The sequence below is a fragment of the Thalia democratica genome, unplaced genomic scaffold (genome assembly GCF_965202585.1).
Source record: "Thalia democratica unplaced genomic scaffold, ktThaDemo2.hap1.1 HAP1_SCAFFOLD_1753, whole genome shotgun sequence".
Taxonomy (NCBI): Eukaryota; Metazoa; Chordata; class Thaliacea; order Salpida; family Salpidae; genus Thalia; species Thalia democratica.
In genome coordinates this window covers 1-8,919 of record NW_028140568.1, presented here as the reverse complement: position 1 = coordinate 8,919, position 8,919 = coordinate 1, and the positions used below count along the sequence as shown (strand labels likewise).

Genomic DNA, 8,919 nt, shown 5'->3' with positions numbered 1-8,919 from the left:
GATATTACATTTTTGGTTTAGATTGTATAAAATCATTAAATTTTTTTTTTGAGCTCAAAGTTTAACTAATTTTTTTTTCTTGTTTATTCTATATAAAACAACTAAGTTTCGTAAAAAAATTATGGAGTTTGCAAATTTTACCAAACTTTGACTAAAAACATCTTAAAGGATTCTTCTTGCTTTGCAGATATTACGATTTAATTTAGATTGAATATGAATAACAAAAAAACTTATTTATTTCAAACTCAAAGTTCAACTAATTTTTTACTTGTTTATTCTATATAAAACAACTAAGTTTCGTAAAAAAATAAATGGAGCTTACAATTCTTATTGAACTTAGACAAAAACATCTTAAACGATTGATCTTGATTTGTAGATATTAAATTTTTGGTTCAGATTGAATAAAAACATAAAGATTTTTTTTTTGACTTCAAAGCTTAACTAGTTTTTTCTTGTTTGTTCTATATAAAACAATTAAGTTTCGTAAAGATTATTGGAGCTTACAATTCTATTTAAATCTAGACAAAAAACATCTTAAACGATTAACTTTTTACGAAACTTATTTGTTTTATATAGAACAACAAAAAACAAATTTGTTGATTGTTGAGGTCAAAAAAATTAAGTTTTTTGGTGATTTTATTCAACCTAAACGAAAAATGTAATATCTACAAAGCAAGAAAAATTGTTTAAGATGTTTTTTTTCTAAGTTTAATAAGAATTGTAAGCTCCATTAATTTTTTACTAAACTTAGTTGTTTTATATAGAATAAACTAGTTAAAAATTTGTTTAATTTTGAAGTCAAAAAAATTAAATTCTACGTTGCTTTTATTCAATCTAAACGAAAAATGTATTATCTACAAAGCAAGACAAATCGTTTATTCTATATAAAACAATTAAGTTTTGTAAAAATTATTGGAGCATACAATCCTATTTAAATCTATACAAAAAACATCTTAAACGATTAATTTTTTACGAAATTAGTTGTTTCATATAGGATAAACAAGAAAAAAAACAAGTTAAACTTTGAGGTCAAAAATTAAGTTTTTTGATGTTTTCATTCTATCTAAACCAAAAACGTAATATCAAGAAAGCAAAACGGATCGTTTAAAGTGTTTTTTGTTTAAGTTTAATAAGAATTGTAAGCTCCATAATTTTTTTTACGAAACTTAGCTGTTTTATATAAAATAAACAAGAAAAAAAAAAGTTATACTTTGAGGTCAAAAAATTAAGTTTTTTGATGTTTATATTCTATCTAAACCAAAAATGTAATATCAGAAAAGCAAGATGAATCGTTTAAGATGTTTTTTGTCTGAGTTTTAAGCAAGCTCCATTAGTTTTTTACGAAAACTTGTTTATAAGTGTTCAAAAATTCGAATATCTGATTTTGAATATCTGCGAAACTTCAGCTTACTCTAATACATGGAATCCAAATCGCATCATAATTAAACAATAAGTTAGAACATGTAAAGAATGATCAAAAAAACTTTCTTAGTAGAGTTAAACTAAAAACGAATTTTAATTATTTCAATTGTTCACCAAAACTTACTTAGACCTATTAACTATTGTTTTGTTTTAGAGTTTAAATCTTGACTTAAAAGTATCTTCTTTCTTTTTTAAGCTCGTTACAATTTTGTTTAAAGTGGAGTATGCCACTCAATGACCGAAAGGTCTTTTTGTGCACCCAATTCCATGGACCAAAGTTTTTTTGAGCATATTTTTGTTTTTTTATTCAAAAAATATTGTTTTTTTTTATAAAAAAATATATGTTTACAAAACAATTTATTAAGATAAATTAATCATATACTAATAAATATTGCAGAATGAAGTGCTCTCCTTGCCATATAGTTAATGTTGTTTGGCAAACAGTGTTAAGTGAGTAATTTTACATTTTATAACTGTTATTTATTAACCGAAGACTTAAAAAAAGAAGTCTGACGGTACTGACTCTTAAATTGATGTGATCGCTGTTTTGTTTCTTCAAAGTATTGAGTATATTGTATTTATGTGAAATTAAAAAAAAAATACTTTTTAATAATAAATAAAATTTTAGTAAAGTGAGTTTAGCATTTAATATGTTTTTGTAAAAAAATTTTTTTGCTTATTTTGTTTCTTTAAAGTGTGTAGCACGCCACCATTGCCGTTGAATAACGGAAAAGTGAGCGGCCCGAGCCAGCCGACTGTCGGGTCAAACTACACTTACAGCTGTGATTCTGGTTATGTGCTGAGCAAGCAATCACCAAAGTACGTCGTTTGCGAGGTAAATGCTACTTGGAGTTTTCAAAATGAAAACCTACCTGTTTGTGTCCGGAGTAAGTTTAGCTTCGATAATTTTTTTTTTTTATTGCAGATAAACTAAGAGCCTACTAAACTTTTGTGTTTAGCTTGCGTGGAGCATTAAAGCAGATGCTCCATCCAAAACAAAACTTAATATAATGTTATAAAGTTTAAAAATTACTGTACCTTAAAAAACTTTTGATTACAAACAGTTTATTGTAAGTGTAGTACTTTTATCTTACTCAAGTTTACATAAGATTTGATCACACAAACTCGATCATCCGACCACAAGCATTCGGTAGACGGAGACCGGTTTCGTCCTTAGTAGGGCTCATCAGTCAGTCACAACCAAAGTACTTGTAGTCGCTAATCTACATATATTTTTTATTAAAAATGTATTAAAAGCTAAAAGAATTGAAAATTAATAGTTTGCAACGCTCCTCCTGCACTGAACAACGGCAAGTATAAAAATGAGACGTTGGAATTTTATGGAAATGGAGAAATTATCAGCTACACATGCGATTTTGGCCCTGAAAATTTTGTTGGTGTTATCAAGTGTGATGACGGTGACTGGAACATAAAGCCTTCTTGCCCACAAAAAAGTAAGTTTTAGCTTCAATAAAGTTTATTTTTTGCGGATAAGACCCTACTAAGTTATGGTGTTAATCTCCTCTTTTTATATTAAAAAATCGTTTTAAATAAAAAAGTTTTTTTTTATTTAACAAAAAAATCTACAAATTTATTAGTATTCGTTATATTGCCTAAAGTACTTTCAAATTCTTCTTCAGTAGGCAATTAGAACTGATTAATTCAAAACTTTCTTGCATATAAAAGTTTAAAAAAGATATTATCACGTAACTATAAATCAAGTTTTAAGGTAAACTTTGTTTTAAAATGCCTGTCTTTGAAAAGTTTTTCAAATAGTAAATCTTATTAATATCTCTAGTTTAAACTCGCAAAAACTAAATGAAATAATATAAAAAATAAAAAAATATGAAATAAAATAAAATCAAAGACAAAGACAAAGGACTAAATGAAATTAAATTGTTAAACTTTGATGTGTTTGATTTAACGTTTTATAATACTTTAAAATGTAAAATCAAAATAAAAATAGTAATAAAAATAGTAATCAAGCTTATTGTTGGTTGAAGTTAAAAAATCAAAATAAATAGAGTAAATAATCATAATAAATAAGTCGATAAAAGTAGTAGTGCGTATTACCTTAACTTGTTAAGATATTTAAAAATGTATAATCAAAAAACTTTATAAACATTAAAACATGTTAAATAATAGTAACCTAGTCAATTATGTGTAAAGTGGTAATATAGTTTTGTTTATAATTATTGTTGCTTCGAGTTTATTGATCCATTTACTTTCTAAAAAATCTAAGTCTGAATAATTTTTAGTGGTGTCTACAAATATAATTGTAAAAGCTTCTTTTAAATCTTTTTTTGATGTTTTGTATTTTTTAGCGTAATGTATTTTAAGTGCTGCTCTATCACTAACTTCATCTGTGATTGTACTCTTCCAGATGTGTCTGTGAGAGCACCATCTTGGCAAAAAGGACGTGATTGTCTGGCCGACATAGAACTCTTCGCATTCACTACATTTCGTCGCATATATCCCAAAATTTTTGCAATTCAAGTTTTTTTTTTTTAATTCTATCGTTTTTCTGTTTTTTAACTTTACTAAGCTTGTTTTCTTTACCATTGTATTTTTGCAAAGCAAACATTTACCACAAGTGGATGAAATTCCTTCTTCATTATTAACTTCATGAGCTAATTTCTTGTAATTAGTTAGTAAAGTTGCAATAGTCTGCGGTCGTTTGTATGTTATCATCACGTTTTGTATTAAATTGTTTTTCTCTTTCTGTTAATTTAAGCAAGTTTGGAAAGATTGTCGTCCAAATGTTTATGTTTTTGTTACTTTCCTTCGTTCTTTTTGTTGGTGGTCTGAACCGATCTTTCCATTTTTCTGTTTTTTCCAGCATCTCTACAACTAAACCCTCGCAAAAGTATGATTTTATGCACTTATCTTATAATAGTTTCATTGAGATACTTAAAACAAAGATATTCTTACTATAATAAAAATTAACAGGTTGCAACGCTCCTCCTAAACTGATCTACGGCAAGTATTTAAATGAGACGTTGGAATTTTATGGAAATGGAGAAATTATCACCTACACATGCAATTTTGGCCCTGACAATTTTGTTGGTGTTATCAAGTGTGATGTCGGAGAATGGAACATAAAACCTTCTTGCCCACAAAAAAGTTAGTTTTAGCTTCAATAAAGTTTTTTTTGCGGATAAAACCCTACTAAGTTATGGTGTTAATCTCCTCTTTTTATATTAAAAATTAACAGGTTGCAACGCTCCTCCTGAACTGAACTACGGCAAGTATTTAAATGAGACGTTGGAGTTTTATGGAAATGGAGAAATTATCAGCTACACATGCGATTTTGGCCCTGATAATTTCGTTGGTGTTCTTAAGTGTGGTGTTGTTGGCTGGAATAGAAATCCTTTCTGCCCAGAGTATGAGCTAGCAGGTTTGTTTGTTTTCTAAATTAGCATGTAAGGGTAGCAAACACGTTTAAGTGTCATTAAGTATTCAATGAATAAAACAAATGTCAACTGTGTAAATAAAACTTGACAAACATAAAAGATATATCAATTTATACGATGAAAATTTTACTAACTATCTCAATTAAAAAAATGTATAATACTGAATGTCACAATCTAGACAGGATAAATGTCATTAAAATTTAATCAGCATGCACCGTAAGGACTATAATTAAACAATTAATAATTATCAGTATACCCTAAAACGATTCTAAATAAAACTTTTTGAATGTTTGAAACAGTTATATGAAAATGAACAGTTAAAAACGATGATAGTTTTATTAAACACTAAAACGATTACTACAAAACTAGTCAAATATAACCACACACAGCAAATATTTGCAACTCAACTCGTTTCAGAATGTAAGTCCCCGCCGGAAGGGCTTTTTTCGAGCTGGAAAACGGAGTATTACTTTGACGAAATGAAATTTTACAGCAGTATGCAGGTGACTTATGAGTGCAACGATGCCTATAAGTTCAAGCCTGACCAGAAAGAAGTTTTGAACTGCCAATCGGACGGTTCATGGAGCTCCTCTAACGCCCCCGAGTGTGCACAAAGTTTGAGAATTTTTAGTCGTTATCTTTATTATAGAAGGTATAATGGGTTCCGTTTTTTATTTACGAGTCTGTCTTGATTTGTAGACTTTTGTTTTAGAATTTAGATACTGTTTTAAAATTTAACGATTTGTTCAAAATGATTTTTTATAAACAAAAAGTATAATTTTATTAATAAAGTTCATATTTTAAAATAGTTTTTTCATTCTATTATAATCGTTTTTAAAACCCAAAAGTTTAAAGTTAAACAGTACTTTAGGCTTCTTGTGAACGGTGAGTAAAAATAGAAAACAGCCAACCTCACTAAAAACCTGTCTCAGTTTTTTATGTGATCAATCTCATTCGTTTTCAGTCTGCGAACTACCGCCACCTATAAAGGGCGGAGTGTGGAGAGCTGATAGAGTTGGCAATTTAATACTGTCCAACGGCATCGTTTATAAGAGACAGATATTCTACGTTTGCTACGATGGCTACTCGTTCAAGGACAGTACTCGCAGAATTGTTGGATGCTCGCACGGTGTCGGATGGAAGTTTGAAAAACTGCCACAGTGCTTGAAAGGTTTAAAACTTTATTAATAACACACACATTTCAAAGTATATTTTGTATTTTAAACCGTCTTTACTCGCTTAATTGTTACTTTAAACGAGGCTAGGTCTAAAATTTTTGAACCGTGTTCCTAAATTTCTAGATGTAAAATCCTTGTTCTTAAGTCACTAACGTTTAAGTATATATTACAAAAATGTTGTCTGGAAGTTTTTATGCATGATATTTTTTGGTTTTTTCGCCATACAAAAATGTAATCATTACATTTAAACTAATTGTAAGTAGTATAAAAATATTAGGGAATTTAAGATTGATTGATCATTTAAAAAATATTTTTTCTTTTTGTAATGTTTTTTTTTGGAAAAAAAAAATTAAAAGTTAGTTTTATATTGGCGAAAAACAATATTAGGTTTTAAAGTACATAAATTAAAGTACTTGTGTTAATACAATATTTACTTTAAACAAAAAGAATAATGATATGCTAAAAATTTCATAGTAGATTACATAAACTTTGACAGAATTTTGACTTCATCATATAAAAGTAAGAAACTAATTTTCTAAATAAGGTCTTATAGTAGTAAAAATTTAATATTATAAACAAGATCGTATAAAAGTAACAGTATAGTTTTCTAGATATGGCCCCAGTAAAACTTTATGAAACAAAACCTTAAATACAATGGGTTTTCTTATAAATATTTTAACTATATGCTGTTGTTGAACACAGTCTAAAGAAAATTCATATTGATAATGTATTACGAAAACGTGATAAACTTTACACAATATTCATTTATCGAATGTATTTAAGTATTACAAGAACGATTTAAAATTCAGAGTTCTTTATTTAACAATGTGTTTCATGTGTTATGCAATGATTAAAAACTAAAAAACTCTATAAATTAATTAAAACTATTTAAGTAAATTTTTGAGTTAAATATTTATCTACATTTACCTTAAAACTAAACAATGTACCAAGTTTTATCTTTAAACATTACATACAACTTTTTATGCTGACTTCAAAATACCGCAAGGTCAAAAAATTTTTAATGTTGTTTGATAATAACATAAGTGCAAACTAAATATTTATTCACTACCAGGCTTCGTTGGTAAAAAAATAACGACCTTGTCAAGTATAATAAAGTATTAAACTGAACTTAACAATGTTGCTTATCTAATTGTATATTGAAAAATAACATTTTTTTAAAAGCATAACTTACGAAGCAAAATAACTTCAACTTAAAAATAAGAAAGCAACGAAAACCCAGAGGTCGCAAAAAAAACTCTTTGTTACAAAGTTAAGTATAGTTACTTCAAAATATATCAATGTACAAAGTTACTTGCATAAAAGATTACTTGCTTTAATGTTGTGAAAGTATAAGTCATTAAAAATAATAAATAAATCAAATTCAAATCAGAATGCAACGAAATACCAGAGGTGTCAAACAGTTTAGCGCCAGTCAGTTTAACCGAAAGCTTCAGTTCGAAATCGCTACGTCTGAGCGGTTTTGTGTTGCAGTACGATTGTGAGAATGACTACACACAAAACGCTAACGTCACGACTTGTGGCGACAACGGAGAATGGACTCCAACTGTTCGATGTTACAGAGGTACAATTTATTAATACAAATAAACTTAATTCAGTTGCAACATTTTTGAATGAAAGTATGAGTATGAGGTAAATACTTTTTTTTTGATGAAGTCGAATGCTTGAATAATCAAAAGAGAAGTTGATCGAAATTTTTTGAAAACGAATTATTATTCATACTAAATAAAAGTGTTTGGTAAATTTATAATAAGCTTAATAAATCACAAACTATGCTTTATATTTAGTTGTATAAAATTAATATATTAAAACATTGCTAATTTCATTGCCAACTAAAAACATGACAACTTTATTAGCACGGTTTTTTTCTAAACATTAACACATTCTAAAATGGCTAACATAAATAAAGATTGTGGACCTTCTCCGATTGTTCCAAACTCCATTAAAGTGTCAACCGAGTTCATTGGCGAGGGTGGAGTGAATGTGGAGTCTGTAGTTGAATACGAGTGTGCCGCAGGATACTTCAAATTTCCATACTCGGAATCGAACCCTGCAATCTCTTACGAGTGCCAAGTTGCCGGATCCTGGCCTGCTGTCATGTTTCGGTGCTTAAAAAGTAAGATGAAAACTTTTCAAAGTCGAGTAAAACAAAAATGCTTGAAATATTTTTATTAAAAAGCATACTATTTTTGATTTATACATACTCGAGCTATTAGAATTAGTTATTACCATTTTGTGATTTTGTATCAGCTTATTTAGTTAAAACAGTTTAGTGGTGCTCAAAAAAGTAGTTATGCATTTAGATGTAAATAAATTTTGTTTCACTTTAATTTTCAATAATATCTATAAACATGTTATAACAAGCATAACAGAACAAAATTCAAATGATAAAAATGTTGTAAACAGAGTGTCCAGACGTGAAAATGACCACTGCCCTGACGGTAGACACACACAATCGAGTGGACGAAAACCTCAATTACCTTAGCGGTACGGTTTTGAAGCTTTCATGCGAAGAAGGCTACTCCCTCAACAAACCAGATCTTTCCACTGTGGAGTGTCTGGAAGTTGGAGTTTGGAACTCATCCTTCCCAGTCTGCCTGGAACGTTTGTTTTTGCTTTTAAGAGCGCAATAACAAGTTTTTAAAGTTACCTAATTAAAATATTTGTTTCATGTGTTTTAGTTTATTCTTAATTGTATTTGTATATTCGTTTAAAAGAGTTACTAAGAGACATAAATAGTAAGATTCACAACAAAATAATTACGAAACAATATTTGTAACTGATAGATGATAACAACTATTTTAAAAGTGTACTAAACAATTTTTTATTTTTAAGAGTGTTCTTCTATTAAAGACCTTTTGAACGGGAAGATTGTGACTGTCGATCAG

General features: G+C 28.3%; 1 protein-coding gene across 1 annotated transcript; it reads left to right on the top strand.

Annotated features, from left to right (window-relative positions):
• Window positions 1-1,820: 1,820 nt before the first annotated feature.
• LOC145848836 (C4b-binding protein alpha chain-like) lies at window positions 1,821-8,635 on the top strand (the record flags this gene model as incomplete). The annotated part of the gene is made up of 10 exons (XM_082954069.1): window positions 1,821-1,872; window positions 2,118-2,309; window positions 2,703-2,876; window positions 4,372-4,545; window positions 4,637-4,819; window positions 5,253-5,450; window positions 5,800-6,006; window positions 7,404-7,595; window positions 7,941-8,147; window positions 8,438-8,635. Coding segments are annotated over exons 1-10 (1,777 nt in total), but the record flags the coding sequence as incomplete, so codon positions are not given.
• Between the last annotated feature and the right edge of the window lie 284 nt (window positions 8,636-8,919).